This window comes from Pollicipes pollicipes, unplaced genomic scaffold (genome assembly GCF_011947565.3).
Source record: "Pollicipes pollicipes isolate AB1234 unplaced genomic scaffold, Ppol_2.1 Scaffold_3447;HRSCAF=4054_pilon_pilon_pilon, whole genome shotgun sequence".
In the NCBI taxonomy this organism is placed as follows: Eukaryota; Metazoa; Arthropoda; class Thecostraca; order Pollicipedomorpha; family Pollicipedidae; genus Pollicipes; species Pollicipes pollicipes.
In genome coordinates, this window is record NW_023596297.1 from 42,744,932 (window position 1) to 42,768,349 (window position 23,418).

At 49.7% G+C, this 23,418-nt stretch overlaps 1 protein-coding gene across 1 annotated transcript; it reads right to left on the reverse strand.

Annotated features, from left to right (window-relative positions):
- Positions 1–1,787: 1,787 nt before the first annotated feature.
- Positions 1,788–23,031, reverse strand: LOC119091980 (prolyl 4-hydroxylase subunit alpha-1). The gene is made up of 12 exons (XM_037214922.1): positions 22,867–23,031; positions 20,729–20,977; positions 18,263–18,362; positions 17,773–17,971; positions 12,986–13,152; positions 12,361–12,525; positions 11,947–12,117; positions 11,344–11,517; positions 7,889–7,966; positions 7,441–7,506; positions 5,534–5,721; positions 1,788–4,753 (listed from the first exon to the last, which is right to left on the reverse strand). The coding sequence occupies exons 2-12, from the start codon at positions 20,971–20,973 to the stop codon at positions 4,693–4,695; spliced, it is 1,614 nt and encodes a 537-aa protein (XP_037070817.1). The 5' UTR covers positions 20,974–20,977; positions 22,867–23,031; the 3' UTR covers positions 1,788–4,692.
- Positions 23,032–23,418: the final 387 nt, after the last annotated feature.

A 23,418-nucleotide genomic window follows, 5' to 3' on the forward strand; every position in this document is an offset into this window, starting at 1 on the left:
TGGGACTTCATGAAATTTGACGAATTTTGACCTGACCTAGGGTCGCCAAATTTGGAACTGCAGTAGGGAATTAGGTATAGAGCGTCCAGTGTTGAAAGGTTCACAGTGCTCGGTCCAGTAGGCTCTGGGATATGAGTTGTCTGCATTTGCATGTTAAATTTTCCGTCGCGTTTTCGAGGTGCTTGACGTCAAGTCACGTCTCGATATTGCCTCCCCATGACTCACTTCAATGTACGGAATCGATAGGTGAAGGCTTCAAGGCGATCGGACGAGCCGTTTCGGAAGACTTGCGTGTCTGCGTAATATGCCGGTTTTTTAGACCCTACGCGTGCAGATCTGGGTTGGTGCTATGGCCTAGCATGCTTCAGAAGACGTGGAATGCCTACACTCGTTCTCCGCCGGCGCGACCATGGGCACACGATATCCCTGCTGGGGCACCATCGGCGGCCAATGTGAATCGGCCGCCGACCATCATCACTCTTTTGTACATATGAGCCTCTGACGGCTTACTGCTAAATGCAGCCGGCTTGGACATAGCGCGGTGGGTGGTAAATCACAGCTCCGGAAAATACTTATCGCGAACAAAGAGGACGACCGTGTGCATTTGATCGCACTGCTGGTGAAATATCAGCTGGCGTTGCAACGGGTTTGCCGGCCAAAAACATCCAATTCATGCGGCTGACTCCTGGGAGCCTGTCACTCAATGCTGTTGGGACGGGCACTGCGCCGATCTGCAAAGGTACGACGGTAAATTAAAAGTACTTGAAGTCTTGTGAGGCGGGTACGATCGCGCGCCTGCAATGTCTACGGTACGTCATCGCCGGCAATACAAATGATTTGTCGGTCAACGCCGCCAATGTTCTTCATGCGACTCCCTGACGGCGCATCGCCGAGTGCAGACTCCCTGACGGGGCATCGCCGAGTGCAGACTCCCTGACGGCGCATCGCCGAGTGCAGACTCCCTGACGGCGCACCGCCGAGTGCAGACTCCCTGACGGCGCATCGCCGAGTGCAGACTCCCTGACGGCGCATCGCCGAGCGCAGACTCCCTGACGGCGCATCGCCGAGTGCAGACTCCCTGACGGCGCATCGCCGAGTGCAGACTCCCTGACGGCGCACCGCCGAGTGCAGACTCCCTGACGGCGCATCGCTGAGCGCAGACGTCATGCCCATAGAGTGACGGTCATCCTGCGGCAGCCTGCGAAAATTAGTTTTAATCGCAAGAGAGGAGTTCGACATTGTGCACTTAATAACAGTGCTGTAGGAGTTTCAACTGAAATTGAAACCATGCTGGTCTGCCAAAAGCATTCATTTTGTTCGGTTGGCACCCTGACCACCTGTCACTGAATGCTGCAGGCGGCCGCACCGGTGATTTGCAAAAATATTGCGTCCACCATGTCACTGCGGAAGCGCTATCGACCACCAATTTGAATCGGTCGTCGACCGACATTACTTGATTTTCACAGACGACCCGGGGTGAAAAATCTCGTTTTTTATCACGGACCAGATTAAAAACAGTCTAAAGTGTTACCTGGAGCCGAGTCCAGCACAAACCGCCGCGACACCTCTCTCATAAAATGGCTGGAGTAAGTAAGTGCTTTCGATTTACTTGAAACTTCATGTTGGTGAACGGGCGTCCAGAAATTACGGCAAATAATTTTGAAAGATGAAAAAATTGTCTGATATGAACTAAGCTTCGCAGCTGTCGCGTGGCGGGGGATGCAATTTCAGAGACATCTGTTGACGTAGCTTTGTACTATTTTCAGGTCACAAGTTCGCCAAATGAGGCAGCATACCGTGATCTTGTAGTGTCCGAGGCTGTATGGAATTCGGAGGCCGCAACGTGTTCCGCGACACGCTGGACTGGACTCTCCACTGAATAAGGAGCTACACTGCTGCAAGCACTTAACATTGGATGTAGCTGCTTTATCTATTAATTTAAGAACGTCAAATTTTGATGCCTTGCATGCTTAGCCCACCGCATTTCATAGCGATAAGACGTCTACTGTTGTCTTAGGATTATGTTTCTTGCTCAAAATGTTCACCATGACGACTTAAGCACACAATAATGCTGTTGGACAAATTGTTCACAACACTCACCACTGAGAGATGGACATCGGTGGAAACTTGTATTCTATTGCTACGTTTTAATTACAACCCAAGCCGTGCCCTATGCGGATGCCTTAAAGAACCGTCAGCGAGCGTGGGCATGTTCACGAATGAGATTTATGGGAACTGGAACGGCAAATTGCTAACCAATGTTCGGCAAAAAGTCCATGTTTTTCAGCGGATGTATTGGCACAAAAGAGCAGCACATTGATGGCAAAAGCACTTCGACATATCTGGCTGTGTGTTGGTCCAGGAATTTCATGCCAGACTGACACATGGACACGTGAAATGATGCGTTCTGTAATGGGTCAGGACATACATCACGAACAAATCCATCATGCAACAATGTTTGCGCCTGCTTTACAATGACTGACCGCAAAGTACAAGTCGCAAGGTACTACTTGCATCACAACAAAGTCTGTGACTAATCTTGAGATATCGCTAAGGCCCTTTTTCCTGCGAGACCATATCATTCTTAGTTGGGATTTGGTAAGGAGTCGCATTGACCCCGCCCCGGTCTGCACTATGAACAACGGATAACCCGAGCGAAGTCGAGTTACAAAACTACAGCAGCGTGCCATGAGGCCCATCCTCCGCGCCGACACCGCCCAATAACCCGAGCGAAGTCGAGTTACAAAGCTACAGCAGCGTGCCATGAGGCCCATTCTCCGCGCCGACACCGCCCAGGGCTATAATCTCCCCGAGTCTGCCAGTACTGGCACTGTGTAACTACAACAGCGTGCCATGAGGCCCATCCTCCGCGCCGACACCGCCCAGGGCTATCATCTCCCTGAGTCTGCCAGTACTGGCACTGTGTAACTACAGCAGCGTGCCATGAGGCCCATCCTCCGCGCCAACACCGCCCAGGGCTATCTCTCCCTGAGTCTGCCAGTACTGGCACTGTGTCCTGAAGGACAGTTTTCTAATGACGTGGTCACATTTAAAGGGTTAGAGGGCATAGACTGTCTTTCCACAACACAGATGCCGGGATTCTTTTGGGTGGGAAGAGCGCAGGAATAGTTGTTTAAAAGTACCAGGACATCCATTAAGCTTAACACTAGGTCCAGTTCAGATGATATGAAAGAATAAAAACTTTTGAAAAGAGTCTCCTGGCAGCTAAGAAACACAATTTATCACTTGCTGGCGTGTCATCCTGAGGTTTTCGAGGAAAGGTGGCCATTGACCACTACGCTGACCGGCCGGCTTTCCACGGCTGGTTTGAAAGACGGTCATTGTCCACCATTATTCCCGCAAAGTCCTGAGAAACAGTACAAAGTCTAAATCAACGACCAAATTCTCAAAGAACTTATTGAAAAACAGCGCGCGCTTTGCATTCAAACTCATTGGACACAAGCCATCTGCTGAAGATCCGGAAGATGCTGTGTGAGCCAGACGAGTATCCTTTAGAGCTACGCTGAAGAACCGGAAGATGGTGTGTGAGCCAGACGAGTATCCTTTAGAGCTACGCTAAAGAACCGGAAGCTGGTGTGTGAGACAGACGGGTATCCTTTATAGCTACGCTGAAGAACCGGAAGATGGTGTGTGAGCCAGACGGGTGGTCTTCAGAGGTACGCTGAAGAACCAGAAGCTGGTGTGTGAGCCAGACGGATTTAAAGCTAGGTTATTCACGAAATCGTCAAAATGATCCCGAGCTAATGCCCGGCATCTCGGAAGTGATGGCCCATCCATCAATCAAACACCTTCTCAAGTCAAAATGGCGTTTTGGGTGTGGCGGTCCGTATTACACCATATTCAACTTCAAGTAGTTTTACAAAATGCTATGAGAGATAGTTGACATTTAAGGTAGGTTTACGTTTCCGTGTGTGCCCATGTGCAGTACGTATTTCATGGCGCGCACACATTCTGAAGAAACACAAAAGTATTTCGTTGCGATCAACGGGAAAGCTGAAGGTTGAACTGTTTCAAACCATGGGTTTATGCGAGTTGCCAGTTAAGTCATGCTCACGGAACAAGGCTTTCTCCCATTCTGCCTGCTAAGTAGACCTGAGAATTGCCCGCTTAAGTGCTGAGGTAATTCTGGGTAAAGACTTGGTCTGGCCTCACACAGGACTTGAACCTAATTGAAAATATTCGGCCACTGTGCAGATCTGTCTGTTTTGTACCACACTTGCCTCCAGCGGCGTCCGAATGGTGGGACGAGTCTAAAGGGCACGCTATGTTATCGCATCGACTGTTCTGCCTGGCCTGGCGGTGCTGAGACAAACGATACGTTGGTGCTTAGCTCTGCAAGTTGGTGATATTGCTAGATAAGGAGAGGCATGCTTGCATATTTCCTCCAAACAATCCAAAAAGAAATAAGCGATGTGTTTTTTCCATCACAAGTGGCCATTCACGTTGAAAATGCGCACCCCCAGGTATGTTCACGGCATTTGGCCTGGGTGCACTAAACCAGAACGGCACAAGCCAATCTCAGGGTTAACTGGATCTCAGGATAAGTAGAAGCACCTCACCGCATGCAGCACCGCTGCAGGTACAGCCCTCAACAGTAGGTTTGACCACATTATGTGTTAATGTGATTCATTGCAGCACATGCGGGTGTAGTATTAATTTCCACCGTGCTCATCAATCTTCCGGCACGGTCTTCTGAATGTCTGCGCAGTGGACCTGATGAACTTGTTTGCAACTGAAACATGCAGGAGCAAACATTAGTTATCGTACATTACAATTAGCCTTGTGTTTTCCATCCTGGTCTGTGGTTGGGCTCGAAGAGTTTACTGTAATTTGAAGCTTTGGTGATGTGCAGCCGTCCGCGGTCCCCAAAAACACATTCGGAAGGAGTTCAGATTGTCAGGCTCTCAGTTCGCCCCCTCGTCGTCCCGTTTAACTTTCGTAAGTCGACGTTGCAGCCCTTGTATTTGTTGGGTTGCGAAAGACGTTTGGCGTAACCAATTCACTTTCTGACATCATTCAAATTATGCCAGCGGATGCCTCCGTTGTGGCCTTGCACATTCCACGCCATACAATTTGTATTACTTGTCGGTGTGCATGGCTGGACCGAGAGTTATGATAGTGAAAGTGACCTCCATTGCTAGCTGTCTGATCCTGCTGTGTGCTGGATATTTCGACATCACATGCGGATATCGCCGGTAAAGTGCAGTCAGTGCCGGTTCCTTGTAAGCCAACAACGGATGCAACGTCTCATCACACGAGAGCCTTTAATTTTTATCAGAGTTAATGATCCAGAAACCTTCCCAGAAACATGCCTGTGGTGATCCAGTCTAGATCAAATCTTCCATTTGTTTTTTCAGTTTCGGCAGCAATATTCATTAAAGGCATTTTGAACTAAAAGTGTGTCTTAAGACTTAAAGTTAAAACGTGACGCCTGCTTAGAGTAAGATCGCGCCTAGTCCAAAGCCATTTGGGCCTCACACAGGTCATTGGCCGGCAGGCATGCCCTTGATACCGTGGATCTGAGGCCGACGTACTCCACTTGTAGCCGAAGGCCACGGGACAGCCGGCGTGCAGGGTGCGCCTGTCGCCGGTGCCATCCGGACGCAAGTTGTCCCAGTAGACGGCTGAGCCGGGCTGCGGCTCCAGGCTGACACCCAGGAGCGGGAACACGGTGCGCCCGCCGCGCAGCACCGAGCTCAGCTGGAGCACAGCACACCGTCAGTCAGTACCGAGCTCAGCTGGAGCACAGCACACCGTCAGTCTGTACCGAACTCAGCTGGAATACTGCACACCGTCAGTCAGTACCGAGCTCAGCTGGAGCACAACACACCGTCAGTCTGCATCGAGCTAAGCTGGAGCACAGCACACCGTCAGTCAGTACCGAGCTCAGCTGGAGCACAACACACCGTCAGTCTGCATCGAGCTCGGCTGGAGCATGGCACACCGTTAGTCTGTACCAAGCTCAGCTGGAGCACAGCACACCGTCAGTCTGTATCGAGCTCTGCTGGAGCACAACGCACCGTCAGTCAGTACCGAGCTCATCTGGAGCACAACACACCGTCAGTCTGTATCGAGCTCAGCTGGAGCACAGCACACCGTCAGTCAGTACCGAGCTCATCTGGAGCACAACACACAGTTAGTCTGTACCAAGCTCAGCTGGAGTATAGTACACAGTCAGTCAGTAACGAGCTCAGCTGGTCCAGTGTAGTGCCAGTTCACTGCAAGTGGGAAAGATACACATTAACCACTATAGTGGTCAGGTCGCGGTCCGCAAGAGGATCTTCGCTTGGTGCTGACTTTGCCAGCCATCCATGTTCTTGATTCATGCCACGTCAGCTGCCCACGTCGTTGGTAGACGCTACGTCAACTATCCAATGCACGTCTCAGAATGTCAATTCAAAGGAAATTTTCTACAGCTGGAGATGTTGAAAGAAGCATCTGACATGATGAAATTAGCCCACTTATAACCATTGGTGTCTTTTTATGACGAAAGGACTCCTTAAGGCAAAAAGCACGATTTGGTAAATATGCTCCTCAATACACCCTTGTTTGGTTGCGTCATGAAATATTCGGATGACGTTGAGGTTCTGTCAATTGGCAGCGCAAAATTACCACCCTAGCACTAGCTGGTAGTGCTTCAAACTTGCCGAGAGATGGTGACAGTGCTCGAAGTGTTTGCTGAGCTAAATATAGTTTATGAGCTTGTCTTTTGGCCCTTTCCGTGGTGTTCCTACATACTTATTCGTGAGTTAGGGACATTTTCTTGTATTCACTTGTTGGATTGTGGCGCCATTCTTAAGCTGTTCGATTATAAGTCTTATTTCTGTAATGACTAGCAAGTAAAGAAACCAGGTCCATCTTTTTATATTGTGTAGCACAAAGCCTAATGAATTATTGAAGCTTGTACATCTGGATCAACTTGCTTGAGAGCCAATTGACGTCCACTATGCTTGGAAATCGTGCTCACGGATGCCAGATCTGAACAGCTTGATGACAATCCTGGCATTGTATTTTTGTGCGTGCGTATGTACTCTTCCTGGCCTTGAGCGCTGCATGGCCTATATGGCGGCACGAACTGCGTGGCGTTGCTATGGCACTCTGCATGTCATAATGGTCTCGAAGTAGTCTTCACGAAATATTCAGCACATATCTGCAGGCGTGTAGATAAGAGAAACCTCAGTAACTAGAGGGTTTTAGGTCTTCAAAAGGACGGGGCTGTGAGCTGCACCGAATGATCTTCAAGAAAGATATTTTAGTTCAAAATCCTACACAAATGTGGAGCACTCCATTTAAAATGCATATTAGGTACGAGAAACAGTCGGCTTTTGCACAGCACCATTACAAACAAAAGCGAACGCAATCCCATCCCGCCGACGTCCCTCGTGCACTCCAGCACACAGATCCTGCTGTTGGACTTACGTAGATCATGACCGTGGCGATCCTCTCGCCATACTCCAGCTGGAGCGGATGCACCCTCAGGTAGCTCTGCCGGCGAACGCAGCCGGCTCAGTTGGCTGATGGCGCGCGGCCTCGCCCGTGGCCTGATGTGCCCCGGCTCGGGGTTGGCAGCTGCCACCTCCAGATGATTCACACCACCACATACAGCGCAGGCATGGGGCCCGTTAGAGCGGGAGGACCCAACCTGTCTGTTGCGCCGATGTTGGTGTAAGGCTTTGCTGTTGGATGTTGAAAAGCTAAGGGCAGTGGTCTTACGAATTAGGTTGCGCTACCTTTTTTGCCCATTTTTGCACGCATGTTTTCGCGACCGTTCGTGTGAACACATTGACTTGTCCCAAAACTGCTACAGATAAACAGCTCTTTGATCGACAAAAAGCAATATCCTTTAACCACTGAAACCGTAGCTCACCTCCCTAACGGCTGAATCTTCTAGATTTAGGAAATCATGATGCCATTGGAAGAAACCACCCGCGCCGTATTCGCAAACCTGAAGGCAAGGCAGCAGAAATGTCAGGAACGAAACAAAACATGACAAAAGATTGTGGCAAAATAATCTCAAGTAGGTAACCATTCAAAGTTACAGAACAACATAGCACTCCATGGAATACTTTGTAGTTAGCATGATGGACACATGTTGTAGCGAATCTAACCAAACCCGCCCGAACGAAACCGAAATGAAACAAGGACAGGGCATAATCTGGCTCATCCAATTCCGACTCAGTCTGACGTACTCGAGCGGAGCCAAGCCAGGCATACTGTAGTAGAGGCATTTAATTTCCGTAATATATTTTGTACAACTTTGTCCTCCTTCGCCATCTATATCCCATTCGCGACACAGGGAAAGTCAAACGAAACAGGGGATAGTGGCACGGCACCTGCCGGTGACGTTCCATAGGTTTTGAGGGATTGCATTTATTTCATTAAGAGTGAGTGAGTGCCTGAAACAAGTAAAGAAGGTCGTACACAACCAATAGCAGCCTAATCCCCCTTCAACTAGCTTTATCCTCGCAAAATAGCGCTCCAAAATGCGCGGTGATGACACCTCGTACTTCCCGCAGAATCCACGGGAACAATCCAGTCCGTCCATCTCTTGGATGCCAACACAACCAGCTCGGTAAAAGCATTTAACGTGTATTTTGTCTGCCATCGTACTGCTAACAAACGCCGATCTGCCGTTTGACCGTTTCGCACGCAGAATAAGTTGTCAGCGATCTAGACACCGACGCTCCTAGCACAACGTTTAACGATACCAGGATGTATTACCCCACCCGGGGGCCGGGCCGCGACACGCTGACAGAGGTCACCAGAGCGCGCACAGGTGCGGAACATCGGCAAACGGGAGCTCGCTTAGCGATCCCGAGGAGGGGGGGGGGGGGGGATTTCTTCCTGTCGCAAAATAAGACCAAAACACGGATACATATAAGAATGCAGCAAAATATATCATGGCATCAACTCGTCATCGTGCAGACGCGCATGTACACACTAGTCTACAGCGAACAAAATTCTGACCGTCCATCCCTTCATGACTAGCCGTCTGCGATGAGCCACCTTAAGTCACCGATATCCCTATCATTATGCTTCGACGACCTTGTTTGGATAAAGGCCACACATTGACCACCATCGTACGATCGGCTGATGACCATAGTGCGATTACCAGTTTTGAGCCAGCGCCTCACACGTGGCCGCATGGTGGTTGAGCGGTGGTCATGACCACACGCGGATCACCTTTTACAGTGTGGTTTCATTCGCCGCGCACACTTGCGACCGCCATTACCGTTGAGACGCGTCGCTGCCAGATGGGAGGTTGAGAGCAGAGTGATACTGGTAAGCTTTTTTTAGGATCGGGGTAATTGCGTGCCTACCTGGTGTGCACATCAGCATAAGCTTCGTAAACCAAACGTTAAGGACTGCATTCTGGTGAATAGCACGGAGGCGAGGAATAGTACCAAAGTACAGAAGCAGTGCAGACAGCCTTAAATCCAAATGGACAGTTGCTAGTGCAAGCAACATTTTGCGTTGGAGGCGCGCAAATATTGCTTAAATATTTACGATAAATAAAATGTGAAGAGTGTTTTGCATTTGTTTTTGCCTCATAGGTATCTTTTGTTTCCCTGTTTTCTTAATAGCCTGTGCCGAGCCCGGTGAATACTCGTCACGCCCATTTTAACTATCGTGAAAGAACGAAAAAAAGAAGCACAAAACAAACGGACCAAGGGGCCTCTGGCCGCTCCCCTGAGTTATACCGTATGCAACTGCGATTCAGTCTACTGGATGTCATAGTTGAAACCTTACTCTAAAAGTGCAAGCAAGGATGGCAAAAATGGGCAAAGCATGCACTTTCTTGTCAGCATTGTTGAAAATTGCACGGCGGTTGCATTGGTGTCTTTCGCGCAATCATTTTTGTCTGAAAGCTAAAGATGCAGGCCTCCGTCCCCGCACTCAGTTAGGTGTGAAAGCTGGAGATGCAGGCCTCCGTCCCCACACTCAGTTTGGTGTAAAAGCTAGAGATGCAGGCCTCCATCCCCGCACTCAGTTTGGTGTAAAAGCTAGAGATGCAGGCCTCCGTCCCCGCACTCAGTCTGGCGTGAAAGCTAAAGATGCAGGCCTCCGTCCCCGCACTCAGTGAGGTGTGAAAGCTAAAGATGCAGGCCTCCGTCCCCGCACTCAGTTTGGTGTGAAAGCTAGAGATGCAGGCCTCCGTCCCCGCACTCAGACGCTGAACACGCCATTTGCAGCACTCTAGCAGGCATGGGTCATTCTGGAATATTGGAGAAGTGCGTGCGCGTTCAGGGATCTGTTATGGATATGTTGTGCTTGGCAGATGAATAGTGACTTTAAATAACAACAGTGTCCAAATGTTTACATGTGTTTGTAATGTGCAGAAATGATAGCAATCAACATAATAATGATAAATCATTTCAACGTATCAAAGCCTTTTCAAACAAGATGCTTCAAAAATACACCCAGTATTTGTTGTATGTTAGTTTTACATGAACACACATGCATACATTTGCATAATAATGACTAACATAGTTCATACGAGCATTGCAATGTTCGCTGTTCTGTTGCAGGCGAGGCAACAGAGATGCCGCTTTGCCTCCTAAGCGCCTGCCTCAACATCCTTTGAAAAGGTGCTGAGATGACCTCACCGTGCATTAAATAGCAAGATAGCTGACGATTGTAATGTGGGTGAAGGGGATTAGCGTAGCCACCGCAGACAGTCTCGAGCAGGCGATGCGGCTGGCAGGATTTTTTTCTTCTTTTTCACCAGGAAATCGTAAAAAAACGAAGTAACTTGCTTGGTTCATGACCAGCAAGTTGTTAAGTCTAGATTCGGAGCTGAACGCGTCCCCTATGCCTTTTCAAACTTCATTAAGCTGATGTGAGCCCGATAAATACAGTGATACTCGTGCGACGCTTGGACATGTTGGACATGATTCCTACTACATTTTCGGAATATAAAAAACTTTAGCTGCAGGCGAAATATGTTTTCGTGACATTGGTCCTACTTAACTACGAAATATTGAGGGGGCATCGCGAAAACTCATCTGGTGTGTGCAATTATACAAGGAACAACGTGGCCACAGACGTAGGCCTTGGCGTTAAGACTTGACTCCATTTCAAGATGGAAGCCCGCACAATCGTTTTCAACGCATAAGCGCTGCGCGCATTAATGTGATTTGTTTCCAAGTCTCATGGCTTTGTGCATAAACCAAATCAGCTCTGTGCACAGCACGACCTGAATTATCCACGTTTGCAACTGTACTGAAGAAAGGACTTGTTGGTAAGTAACCAAATCGTCCCTGCACAGGAGTCCATGGGCTTTGGCCGTCCGGCGGTCAGCTGTGAGGTTGGCGTACTCACCTGCAGCGTCTCCTGCGGGTAGCCGCGCCGGTGGACCGTGTCCAGGCCCGTGACCATCTGCATGCGCAGACTGAGCGCCGCCACCAGCGGGTGATGGCCGTCTTCGAGCCGAGCCGAGGTGGACACGCGAGACCACGTGCTCTCCCCGTCGGCGCCCACCACGGATCGTTGCATCTGTAGGCCAGCAGGAGCCAGCCAGGAGGGCTTTCCAGTCAGAACACCAACTCTTCTGTAGCTGGACGGCTGGCGTGTGTGTTATGCTTGGCACCGACTGGTTCGCGCCGAGCGAGTGCCCCGCCCCCCCCCCCCCCCCCCCCGCCCCCCCCCCTCCCTCTAGTGACCAAAGTACAGCCAACCTCTAAGCGGCTGACTACGACTAGTGACATTTGCGGTGCCAAGCTACACTGAATAATCATGATCTCACCAGCTAGACATGACTTTCCGGGAGTGTTCAAAATTTGTGGTGCTGCAGCGAGCCAAAAGCCATTCGAACTAACAACCTCCCTCCACTCTGCTGACGTGTTTGAAACGAAAATATTATATGGCCGAAACTTGCATTTCATAATGTGAGCTCCGGCAAGTATAATGCACGGACAAGCTTACCTTGGGCTCAGCTATCTCCATCAGCTGTTGCATCTCGTCTTGGCGAAGGAAGTCGTGATACACACACAGGTATGGTTCTATGCTGTGGACCTCAGTCTTCAATGGTTGGAGGTAGAGATATGGGTGGGGCTTCTCATACGCACAATAGAGTTTTGCACGCTGCCACGCTTCCTGCAATGGGATGATCAGTGTTCAATCCTCAGAGACAGCTTCAATCAGTTCAGTCAGTTCAAACAACTCAGTTTGTATAATTAGTTCATGCTCGCCTTCCAAATGCCAGGGCCTAATTTCTAGCACAGAGCGCTCGGCACCTTCGGAGGAGGAGAACAAGGAGCTCTCAGTGCAAAACGCCAGGTCCGTTATGCGTGCTCTTGTCTCTGCTGGTCGGCATGGTGACCGATATATCGTTCTCACCCGGAGGTCGCGGCCCCGACAGAGCGCTCCGAACGTGCGGGTGTACTCCTCGCTTAGCTTGACATCTCGCTCCATCTCGTTCCGCACGGCGGATGGCGAGCGCCCCATGACCGCCGTCGGAAACAGCTCGTACCCGCCCACTGCGGCCGCCAGCAGATCGTCGTGCTGAGAACACGCCGATATCAGGGGTGTGAGTGGAAACAGGGCGGTCAGGTGCCCCCCCCCCCCCTCCACCACCACCTGCTGTGCTGTAGTCCAATGCAGTGCGTCTACAATCGACGGGACGGCTGAGTTGAAACTGTACATCGAGAGTGAGCGAACCCAGGAGACTGCGTTACAGAACGTCTATGACACAGCAAGATTGCGATACAGAACCTCCATGACACAGCAAGCCGATGGCAGTGGAATGCGTGGTATCAAGGAATGACAACATGCTAATACATTAGGAAAATAGATAGCAACTTTGAGCATGACATGACAACGTAGTGTTAGAGATATGCCAATACCTATTCTTGGTCACCGTACTACGAAAGCCACAATGGGTACGGAAAGACGCATGCCATCACGTACGGACTTCCATGTGCCAATTGTTATGTATAAAAACCTTGCAAATGGAGTGCGTTACCTTGCGTTTGGCCTCCAGCAGCCGGCGATCTAATCTGTTCGCCCATTCTGTTTCGTTCCTGGCTCTTGCAACCTTTGCTCCCGTTTCCAGCCAGACCAGACCGCTTTGGAATGATTTTGAGTTGATAGCTATTTCTGCCAGTTTGTGGATATCGGAGACGGCCATCTCTACGAATACAGGAGTCATGCGTCAGCTCACTTCACATGAAATACAGGAGTGACCCCGGCACACAATTAACAGGCAGCTCAGCTACAAATAACTACGAACATTCCAATGCTTATCTATATGCTGATCAGTGGTATCAATTTTTGTAAATTGTTAGTGGGCCAAACCAAAGGCCCGACAAACTAGAGCCGAGACAATCGAGAAAACGCCGCTAAACGCTCCTAAAACTGGAGTTATCTGACGCGAGGCTGGAAGGGACTGCAGACCTAGTAGGTTGTGAGGAGATGCGCTCCATTGGCGAAGACATGGTCTATGTTGTCAGTGTTTACGAAGACAGCTGTTTGCGAGGCCGCGTCTGGACAGAAAATTTCTGTAGTCAGCAGGGGCGGATTCAGGATTTCGTCAAGGGGGAGGGGGGGGGGGGGCACGCGACAATATGTGGCCACCTAAAGTTTGGGGCCCTCCTCCACAAAATATCTTTGCATTTCGGTCATTACGTTTTAAGGCAAGTCGTATGTAACGTATATGCACACACACACACACACACACACACACACACACACACACACACACACACACACACACACACACACACACACACACACACACACACACACACACACACACACACACACACACACACACACACACACACACACACACACACACACACCACACACGCACACACAACACACACACACACACACACACACACACACACACACACATACACACACACACACACACACACACACACACACACACACACACACACACACACACACACACACACACACACACATATATATATATATATATATATATATATATATATATATATATATATATATATATATATATATGGGTATATATAGGTACGTATGTATGCATGTATGTATTTACTTATTCGTTTATTTCATAAATACAGAAACTCATCTTACTGTGCACGGCCTTATCAACCTAGGCGTACTATGCTTGCATACACATATAACTAACTCACTTCCTACAGAGCACGCTAAATGCTGTGATTTTAAGACTAAGTGTTTCGGAACAACAGGCAAAATAAAGTTGAGTTGGTTGCTAACAGCCATCAAAACCAAGCATGGACTTGATTCCTGGCTTACGTTTTTTACGGCTAGCCGGCTTGGCGATGTAATCAGCTGATGGCCGATGACTGGTATAAAATTGTCCTGTTATAAAGGAGGACAGCATATCCTAGCTTTCGAAATATGTTAAGAAGGTGATGCACTAGTATAATAAGTGTCACACACTCAAAAGCTAATGAAAATGACACATACGACGTCGGCGGCATGTTACCTTACGTTCGGCAAATGCGCGCAAAAATTCATCGCCGCATATTCGACCGCTGCTCTAAGGCGAAAGCACCGAGGCTAATAGGGACGAAACCTGAGCGATGATGGGTGCCGCAGGAGGCCAGCAAAGGGGCTCCAGTCAACAAGTATAGGGTCCGCAGAGCAAGCAAAAGGAAACCCAAGACCAACGTGGTGGGCCCATGAACAACCAGTGGCGCCTCGGCAGGCTGACATATGAAGCCCCGGCCAGAGCACAGAACCCTCCTAGCGAAGGGGAATTATCCGAGACCATGAATTAATACCCCTGTGCGATCAAGAGTACGTGGGCGGGTTAACAACAAGAGCTTTCATAGGAGTGAAGAGTCCTCCGCAAATGAGACCAAAGGGAGAGAGCCCTCAACCAAAGTAAATGGCCTCTGAGTATCGAGTGTCTCCGTGCCTTACCTTTTTGTTGGATTTCAGTTTTATTGTAAAAAAAACTGTGTCCGTCCGGCCAGTTATGGACCCCTTCGGAGTCTTTAGGCTTCCTTGGCATGGTCCATTGGGCATGGTCCCGCGTGTTCCCTCCCCTCCCCCCCCCCCCCCCATCTGCGTCCGCCGCCGGCGCGGGCAGCTTAATAGATGGGGCTCGCCACTAACATAGGTCATCCACTGAGAAAAGAAACAATCATGACACAATGGGTAGGGATCTAAAAGATCGAGTGCCCCCGAGCAGGTTGACATATAGGGGCCCCATCAAGAGCGTAGGGCCCTCCATTCAAAAGGGAAATACCCGAGACTCAATGTAGAGGGCCCCCGAATAATCGAGTGTGCCTGCACATGTTAACAGATAAGGTTCCCAAAAAGAGCGTAGGGCCTCTGTTCAAATAGCAAGCATTTAAGACCCAATGCAGAGGGCTATCGAATGATCCAGTGGGTCAGAGCAGGCTAACATATAACATATATGAGGGCCACGTCAAGAGCGTAGGCCTCCCATTTAAAAAGGAAGTACCCAAAACCCAATGAAGAGCGCCCCCTAATGATCGAGTGCGCCCGAGCAGGTTAACAAATAGGGCTCCCAACAAGAGCGTAGGGCATTCCATTCGAATGGGAAGCACAGAAGACCTCATGTGAATGGCCCCAGATTGATAGAATGTGCCCGAGCAGCTTATCAGAAAAGGCCCCGAGAAGAACGTAGGGCTCTCCATTCAAACAAGAAGTACCCAAAACCCAGGGCGGAGGGACCCCGACAGATGGAGTGTACCCGAGCAGATTATCAGGTGGCCCAGACACGAGTGTAGGACCCACAAGACACAATGTGGAGGGCCCCCGGATATTTGGGTGTGCCCGAGCAGGTCAACAGATGGGGCCCTGGCAAGAGCGTGCGGCCTTCCGTTCAAGTATCAAATACCCTTGACACGATGTAGGGGGCTCCGAATAATCGAGTGCTCCAGAGCAGGTTAACAGAAAGGCCCCCGAAAAGCACGGGGCCCTCCATTCAAAAAGGAAGTTCCCAAAACCGCATGTAGAGGTCCCCACGATCGAATGAGCCCGAGCATCTTATCAGAAGGGGCCCGACGGGAGCGTAAGGTCCTCCATTCAAATAAAAAGTACCCAAAGCCCGGTGCGGAGGGCCTCCGAAAGATAGAGTGTACCCGAACAGGTTATCAGATGGCCCCGATAGGAGCAGAGGGCCCTTAATTCAAACACCAAGAACCAATGTGCAAGGCCCCGAGCAATTCGGTATTGCCGAGGAGGCGAACAGAGGGGGCCCCGACAAGTGCGTATGGCTCCATTCAAATAGCACGTGCACAAGGCCCGAGGTAGAGGACCTTCGAACGATTGAACGTGCCCGAGCAGATATCAGATAGGCCCCCCAAAAAACGTGGGGCCCCCATTAAGAAAAGAAGTACCCAAGACCCAGTGTGAAGGGTTCCCAAACGACTGGTGTGCCTAATCAGGCCATCAGATGGGCCCCGACAAGAGTGCAGGGCCCTGAGCAAGTGACAAAGAATTGGAAGCCCCCTAGACGGATGAAGAGGGCCCATGAGCATATTGCAAGTGTGTCGGTAGGTTAACTGAGACTTACGTAAAGGGCCCCCTGAGCAACCGAGAATACCCCGGCAGGTTAAGACGTGGGACCCCGGCTGTAGCCCATAGAGCCTTTCTGGCAAAGGGAAAGAAAGAACATGTGGAAGCGCCCGTAATTAACAAGAGTGCCCCGGCACGCCAGCAAGAAGGATCCCAAGAACAGCGCAGGGCCCCCCGAGCAAATGCAAAGAATTAAAGAGTAACGTGGAATGCTCCTTAACTACCGAAATCATCCTGCAAGTGGGCATATAGGGCTCCCAGAAACAGCAGGGGGCCCCTAGACAGTGTAATGAGGCTTACAATTTCCGGTCCACATCTTTTCCAATCATTGAATAACTTTTTGGCTTCTCATAGGCCCTTCACTTTTGCTTACAACTGTTCTTGGTCGTCTGGAAGTCGAGAGATATCCAGTTTTGTTGCGTTTTGTGTTAAAAATCTGCATTCTTTCGGCCGGCGATGGGCCCCCTTGGAGCCAATGGTCTCCTTCGGGACCCAAGGGGGCGGGCCATGACCCCGTGCCCCCCTCCCCCCTCTGGATCCATCCCTGGTAGTCAGTGTCTGCAGGGGCGAAGAGAGGCACTGCCGGAGGAAACAGCATTTTCGGAAGCCTTGTTCGCGGGGATTGTGTTTGGGGAGGTAAGGTCCGTAGAAGCAGTGTCCTGGAGGCAGCGTCTGCTGGGTGTATGGGTCTAGAGAGGACGTGCATGTAACTGCAGTGTCTGTGGAAGTCGTGTTCGTCGAGACCTTTGTGTAGAGGGACTGCGTTTGCGAAGATGGCACATGCGTAGGCCATGTGTGGTTTGGGAGTGTCTGGAAACACCCAGTGTCTGGGACAGGTTCGTTCCTGTAGGGGCTTTATCTACAAAGACAGTGTCCGTGATGGAAATGCTTGTGAAACCTGAACCAAGAATAACAGTGTCTGAAGAGACAGTGTCTGCAGAGATCTTATCTGATGAGGCAGTGTATGCGGAGGCTGCGGAGTGATGTCTATAGAGTGAGTGTCCGGAGAGACAGTATATATACAAGCCATGCCTGTCACGGAGCCTCCTGTAGGGAGCCGAGTCTATAGAGGCAGTGACCCTTAAGGCAGTGTCTCAAGGCAGGGGTACATTCCTGCGGAGAGTATCTGCGGGGAAGTTTTGGAGGGAAGCGTCTGGAGAGAAGGTGTCTGAAGGGAAAGAGTGTGTGGGGGCAATGGCCAAAGTAAGACGTCTCGGAGGCCGTGCCTCAGCCACTCACTGGTGCCGGTGTCCAGTCCCAGCAGACGGCCGTCCGCCAGCTCGCCGATGTCGATGTTGTACACATGCTGCACCATCAGCATGGCTGAGATGGTCTCCACGGCCTCGCGCGCGCCCGGTCCGCCCTCCGCGCTGACAAACCGGCCCAGCTCGTTCCGGATCGAAGTCAGCGTCTCCAGCAGTTGGTCAGGTACTAGGTCCTGTAGTCAACACGCAGCGGCCCATGCAGACAGACTGACGTCGGCCGCCGGCAGTGACTTGTACAACGTGTCGTTCAAACGCTGTGGTGAACGGGACGAGGGCTTAGATATTCCACGTCAGGTCCTGACATTGTCGTCTTTTAATCACTCCAGGACAAGAATCTGTTTATGCGGCACGGAATGCGGAATATCTCAAGTGAAATCATGCCGGTGGGCATGGCTTATGAATGAAGCGTCTAGCTTTCAGACACGCCAATATTATGCTCTAGTCATCGTTTTGGGTTAGGTTACCTCGTTCCAATGTTTCTCCACTCTCTGCAGAAGTCTGAAGTCACGCACTGGATTGCTGGGCCTGGCAGTAGAAACCTCGTCGCGGTACAGCTCTAAATACCTGCGGAGTACGATCGGATACGTTAGAAACAGGCTGGCAAAAAGTCAGCGAGAAGGTGAGATGGCACCTCAAAGCAGCGGTGCGAGATGATGATACGCTTGCTTGATGACGGTCGTGTTCTTCACTGTTTTCCTCGTCTGTAATGTATACTGCACTGAAAACGTGTGTCTGGGAAGGGATATACGTGGCTTGAGCTGAAGCATAACGTCATGACTGCATTGTTTGTCGCGTCATGTGGATGCGCCGCATTAAGCCAGCAGGAGTAGTTTTCTCATATGCTAGCCGTTGTCACATGTTTGTAGCTGCAAATCGTCTTAAACCCGTAGCAGGTAGCATCTCTCAGACACCAGCGAGCTGAACAAGTGGCTAATCACGATATGAGTCGTGATTATGTGAAGCACCGTGCCCAAGTGGTACATTGGATCCATATGCACTCCGATCTTTGAGGACGGTTTTGGTGGTTATGGTCTCTTGGTATGGTTATAGGTCACTGTGATGGTAATGGTTATGGTCCATAGTTGCGAGGACCCGAGATCTCTTGGCAGTTTTCTTTTCGTGGAGAATATGCCTTTGACCTGGCATAATGGAGTGAACAAGTCCTAGTAGCTTGCTGGTTAAAGGACGGAGTTCAACCCTTCAAAACGCATGCGAGGGCCTGCTGCTACCTACGGTCGATTTGTGCTGCATTATTTCTGCAGGCATACAACATAATCGGCAGTACTTCTTTTCACTCTCCAAATTTTCATTGCCACTGAAGTGAGATTACGCCCTCCAAAACCATGAATGAAAGAAACTTTTTTTCTGCCCATGCAAATGCCAGATCTCTCTCATTTCGCCGCCGCCTCTTATCAATGCTGCTGCAATGTTTCTGTGCTGTCAGTATCTGCATTAAGTGCAAAACGCGCCTAGGGAGTCAATGGGAGTGCTGTTTTCCCGTAGCAGCGCACTTCGCCGAAAATTGGCTGAACTTCTTGAGTTTACTTACTGCGCCCTTTTCAACTTATACTTAGTTATGGTTTCTTAGTATGGTTATAGATCACTGTGACGGTAAGCGATGTGTGGTTTCTCTGTAATTTCCTAAAACAAGGATAGACCGTTGAAAATAAGGGCAGGCAGACAGACAGACAGACAGACAGACAGACAGACAGACAGACAGACAGACAGACAGACAGACAGACAGAAGTCCAAATGCACTATATACCACTCCGAACATATCTAAACATGGACATAACTTATGGCTTTCGTTGCGGCCCTTTTTGAAGTTAAGAGGCATTATCCAATTTCATTAATTTGCGACCTCGAGGTGATAAGAGCAGATTAATCATTAAGCCTACCTTGTTGCGTGTGGACTTAACGCGTCACCATAATAATCCTAACCATCAGTATCTAACTCATCATGTTAGCTTTATGGTATGTACTGGTACTACGGACTGTTACATCATTCAAAGCGATGACGCCGAATTCTGTGGCAAATGTATTCCCTCCCTACTGGGAAAATTCGACATCTCAGCTGGAATTTGAGGCCATGTTTATATGTGTCTCGAACCCACTGCATTCACCACTCGCTGTAGAATGGCATGTCCGTCTATACGGTCCACCCTCAGTCCAGCTCATGCTCAGCCCAAACCGTCTTACTAGCTTCCAGTCACTTCAAGGTAGCTGAATCCATTTTCCTTAGTACAGCTTACCCCATTTTTAAGCTCACGTCGCATGACAATATCAATGCAGGGTTTACGCAATGAACCATGGAGACAAGTGTCACAGCCTGCATGTCAAATAAGTTACGATGAATAATGTATATTTGAAAATATGCTAGCAATAAAAAGCTGTAGACAGGTACCACTCAAACACATTCGAAAACATGCGACACGGTGTCCCGCCATGGCAGAGCTTGATTCCGCCCGTGGCGCGCGATATTGGGTTTTCGGCAAAAATGTTCGAGTTGTGCATCCCCAGACATTACGAATTCCTTTAAGCGGCCATGTGCATGGGTCATAGTCTCGTCAATGTGAGATACGTTTAGTTATCAGCGGCTTGTAAATGAAATATTCATGAAAATTTAGTTCTATGATTTACCATTGTATAAGTTGTAGTTAAAAGTTGTAGTTAAAATCGGGGTAAGTTCAAGTCTGGCTTTATGAAACCTATCCTAAAAAGTGTCTGGAAGACGCTCCAAGACGTTACGCTACGTTACGTTACGTTAGGGCTCATTTTATTATTGGGCAAGTGCAGCTTGTATTCTGATGGACTCTCACAGCACTGAAGGCCGGGAATGCAAAACTGTTATTACGCAGGCGATCCATCCAACTTTGCTGCTGCTCGGCGATGGGTGAAATTGGGAGCGTCGTGCGGAGGTCGAAGCACACCTTTTGGCGTGCTGCAGTCTTCTCTCGGAGAGCTGGACGAAGTGCTCCAGTTGGCCGACGATGTGTCGCTCAGCGTCGAACAGCTGGTCCAGCCGGGCGGCGCTGGCGCTGATGCCGGAGAGCTGACTAGCCTGCGCAGCCGGCAGCAGCGGCAGCAGCGGCAGCAGCATCGGCACCACCATCGAGCACAGCAGCAGCGCCGTCAACCAGCCGGCAAACGAGCCACATCGGTCGGCCGGCTCCATCCACCTGCAGCAGCGGAGCAGCCGCCTGTACTACAAAGGGGTGGAGCGGTGCGCGTTAGGGGCGCACCTGTTACGAGATCGCCGCCACAGACGTGCCTTGAGTAATGGGGTCACTGCCACAGGGTACTCTCACATAACAATGTTATTGCTCAGTTGTCACAAACTCAGTGGACAGCTCTGACTGTGCGTTGTAGCATGGGATTTCATGATCGAGATATTCGTTTGGCATGGCTGTAAACAATCAAGTAACAACTTTTTTTCGTACAAGAAATTTAGACACATCTTGTAATGTCCCGGACCTATTGCAGGTCAAAGTTAAACCATGGTTTCAGCAAAGGCAATTTCTAGAGGATCGTTCAATCGGATGAAAGAACGGAGTGTTAGACGAAGTCATACATCTCTGAGATAATTTCTTAAGCAACCCAATAATCCAATAAACAAATTTCGTTTACTTAGGGTCAGGTATGAATATCAGGCCTAGGTCAAAAGCAACTTATTTTTTACTCGAGAGCTTACTGCAAGGGGTAGTTTATGGCGCTCATTTTGAATTTGCTAATGCAGGGGCCGCATTATATCTTTTCCATGGACTTCTTACAAGCCGAAACAAATCACTGATCTACAACCCAGGTCGGCGTTTTGCTTTTAAGGACATACCGTCTAGCGCAATCCCTGACGCTTATTCAAATGTAAAAATTAAAGGTGGCTCGTACGATTTTGGCCGCCGTGGCCTTCTAAAGGTCAAATGAGGTCACTGACTTTAAACGAGCACCAGTGACCTTTTGCTTAGAACAGGTATCTAGGTTCACAGTGTTTGAATGAGAAGGTCGAGAGGCACTTTGGACACTAACCTGGAGTCTGACGTTATTTTGACCGTATTTGGCATGAAGGTCATGACCTTGGAACCTCAAATTTTCCAACGCACCCTGTGAATTTAGTGCCTCTAGATTTCTTAGCTTTTGAGATTTCAGCGGGTCAAATTGACCCCTAACCGAGTGAAGGGTATTCCACAGACCACCCGGGCGCCTATTAAGGCCCAATGACTTTGACAACTGCACCGTCGTACGTAAGTGCAGCGCGCAGTTGCGCTATTTCGTCGTCAGATAAATGATACAGCACGGCTGACGTCACAGCTGTCGCGAAGCTACCATCACAAATCATTCTTATAAACACCGTTACTCAAATGCAACATGAATAGTTGCGATCTGGAAAATATCATAGCGTCCCCTCAATTCTTGACATTATCAAAATTTCGCACGTGCCATCCATTCTTTTGGACATCAACTGTTTGATGTGGCCGAGTTGGCAGAAATCAGATGCCCATAAAACACAAAATCTTGAATTCGGCAAACGCGCCGGGTTCTTTGGATGCATTAAGAAACCAGGTTAGCATCGGTTTGTGTTTTTACGAAAATGTATCAACAAAAGCTCGCAGACCAATGATAGCTACTCGTCAGAGCCGGCTGATTTGTTTGTTTTTCGTGTAAACTATAGTTGTTGACGTTGGCATGATAGCCTTTGGTCTCCTAACACAGAAAGCACGCCACCTTTATGAAGATATTATTCATTTCGGACAGATAAACGAAATGACACATCAGTAAGATGTGTCATTGATGATGACATTGATCATTTATGATGATGACATTGATGACATCGATCATTTAAGATTAGCTTTGATGCGCTCTTTCACCTAGATATCCAAATTGTCGAGAGTTCTATTATAAATAGCGGATATCGGAATTCATATAGTTGCAGCCTGCTAGATACAACCCTACAATATTAACATGTTAGCTAACTTGTTGACCAGCAGTTGACTTGTTGACGACAGCGAACATATTTCTCGTACAAAGGCAAACTCAAGACCAAAAGTTTTGTCTGCTTGGTTACGGCACTCACCTTCGTTTATACCACCAGAGCTTGAGGTGGCAGTCGGAGGTAACCTTCCCGAGGTTCAGGTGAGAGCCAGAGTCACAGTCTCCGCACGGACCCGCTATGTGACACTGGGCGCCTGCCCTATGCCGAGTCTGCGATACCCCCGACCATCCGACCCCGACCGTGCGACCCGACTACCTCACCCGGCGTCTCGCACGCCGTGCGTCTCCACCGATCTTACTCATCAGCGAACCGCGACCCCGGCTCCAGGAGCGCCGGACGACCTGGGTTCGCTCCGCCCGGACTGTCGGACGCGTCTGACGGCGTAGCGCCCCACGGACGGCGGCCGTGTGCGGCGGCCGCAGTCAGTGTCAGACGCGTCCGGGCCAGGATCCTTCTGCTCCGGTCGGATGGGCCGTTGACCCTGGCTGTTCGCGACTACCATGGAAAACGGACGGCGGGCCGCAGGCGTACATACCTGCCCGTGCCCTGTCCCAGACGGTGTTGTTATATGGACATCGGTCTTCCAGACCGATTGTCAGCGCTAGACAGAAGTCGCCGCAGAGCTTGGCGGTG

Bases quoted from the DNA above. Each gene is read 5' to 3' on its own strand.
- LOC119091980 (XM_037214922.1), bottom strand. From the start codon at position 20,973: ATGGAGCCGGCCGACCGATGTGGCTCGTTTGCCGGCTGGTTGACGGCG. The intron at 11,518-11,946 runs GTAAGCTTGTCC...GCTGGCCTACAG, and splicing joins TGGAGATAGCTGAGCCCAAG to ATGCAACGATCCGTGGTGGG. The intron at 7,967-11,343 runs GTGAGTACGCCA...CCTTGCCTTCAG, and splicing joins ACCCGCAGGAGACGCTGCAG to GTTTGCGAATACGGCGCGGG.